Here is a 1,328-nt window from a genome sequence, read left to right as displayed (position 1 = left end):
ACTCTTTCTTTTCCCTTGGACTGGGTTCCAGCTGGCCCATGAGAAACGGGGAGCTCTGGGGCTTATCGCCTGCCTCCTGCCTTCCTGTGATAATCACCCCAGACGATAGCGGGGTCGATAGCAGCTGGGCTGGGACCAGAGCCCATGCGGGGCCTCTGATCTTGGGCCAAGGCGAGGGAAGGGCGAAACTGAGCTCCCACGGTGCTCTGAGCATGGAGAGTGGCCTGGCTGTGCACAGCATGCTGAGGGGCTGAGGCCATGCCTTGCTGGCTCCAGTGCCACGTGGCTGGGCCGGGGCATGGAGGTGCCCATGGCTGAGCTGCCATGGCCACTGGTGCTCCAGCCCCAGGGCATGACCTGTGCACAGCAGCCCGAGTGCTTGATGCAGGTGAAACCCCCGAGTGCTCGATGCAGGTGAAACCCTCGAGTGCTTGATGCAGGTGAAACCCCCGAGTGCTCGATGCAGGTGAAACCCTCGAGTGCTTGATGCAGGTGAAACCCTCGAGTGCTTGATGCAGGTGAAACCCCCGAGTGCTCGATGCAGGTGAAACCCTCGAGTGCTTGATGCAGGTGAAACCCTCGAGTGCTTGATGCAGGTGAAACCCCTGAGTGCTCGATGCAGGTGAAACCCTCGAGTGCTTGATGCAGGTGAAAGCCCCGAGTGCTTGATGCAGGTGAAACCCCTGAGTGTTTGATGCAGGTGAAAGCCCCGAGTGCTCAGGCCGGGTTAGGCTGGCGCTGCACACCCAGAGCTGGGTGCATTCTAGGGTGCTGGCATGGCCATGGAGGTCTCTGAGCAGCAGAGGATGAAGGTGCTCCTGAGGGAGCCGTGGTCCTGCTCCTAACACTGCCCTCTCTCCCCAGCACGATGGGAAGCCCTTCTGCCACAAGCCCTGTTACGCCACGCTGTTCGGCCCCAAAGGTACGTCCCTGCGTGTCCCCCCTGCCTGGGGTGCTGGGCTCGGGGCTGCAGGAGGGGCCAGGTCCCCTCATCCCTACTGGTGGCCCCAGCAACATCCCAGAAGTCAGGCTAGCCAGGGCTGAGCTTTGAGCCAGCAAATTGCAGTCCCAGGCCAGCTGTCTGCTTGTGCAGAGGGAGAGAAGAGATGCTGGAGGGAAGGAAGGAGGGAGGGAGGGAGGAATCTATTCTGAGAGCTGCCTTTTTTTTTTTAATATTTAAAAAAAACAAATTCCCATTCAAACAGAAGGTGGAGTTAGTCTCCTGTGCCAGAGGTGGCTGGAGGAAGCCTGGGTGAGGAGAAAGCAAGCTGGGGCTGAAGTGCAGCAGTGGCCCCTGGCTCAGCGGGGCTGGGAGAGGGGGGGCACGG

At 60.2% G+C, this 1,328-nt stretch overlaps 1 protein-coding gene across 1 annotated transcript in view; it reads left to right on the top strand.

Moving 5' to 3' along the window:
* Positions 1–1,328, top strand: part of LOC102043424 (cysteine-rich protein 2) — a 13,005-nt gene that overhangs the window by 8,622 nt on the left and 3,055 nt on the right. The window contains exon 4 of the mRNA XM_031061669.1: positions 865–995. Within this exon, the coding sequence (XP_030917529.1) occupies positions 865–995 (131 nt within the window). The remainder of the gene's footprint in view (positions 1–864; positions 996–1,328) is intronic.

This window comes from Geospiza fortis, unplaced genomic scaffold (genome assembly GCF_000277835.1).
Source record: "Geospiza fortis unplaced genomic scaffold, GeoFor_1.0 scaffold5, whole genome shotgun sequence".
Taxonomy (NCBI): domain Eukaryota; kingdom Metazoa; phylum Chordata; class Aves; order Passeriformes; family Thraupidae; genus Geospiza; species Geospiza fortis.
The sequence above is the reverse complement of the archived record's forward strand: the minus strand, read 5'-3'. Positions and strand labels throughout refer to the sequence as shown.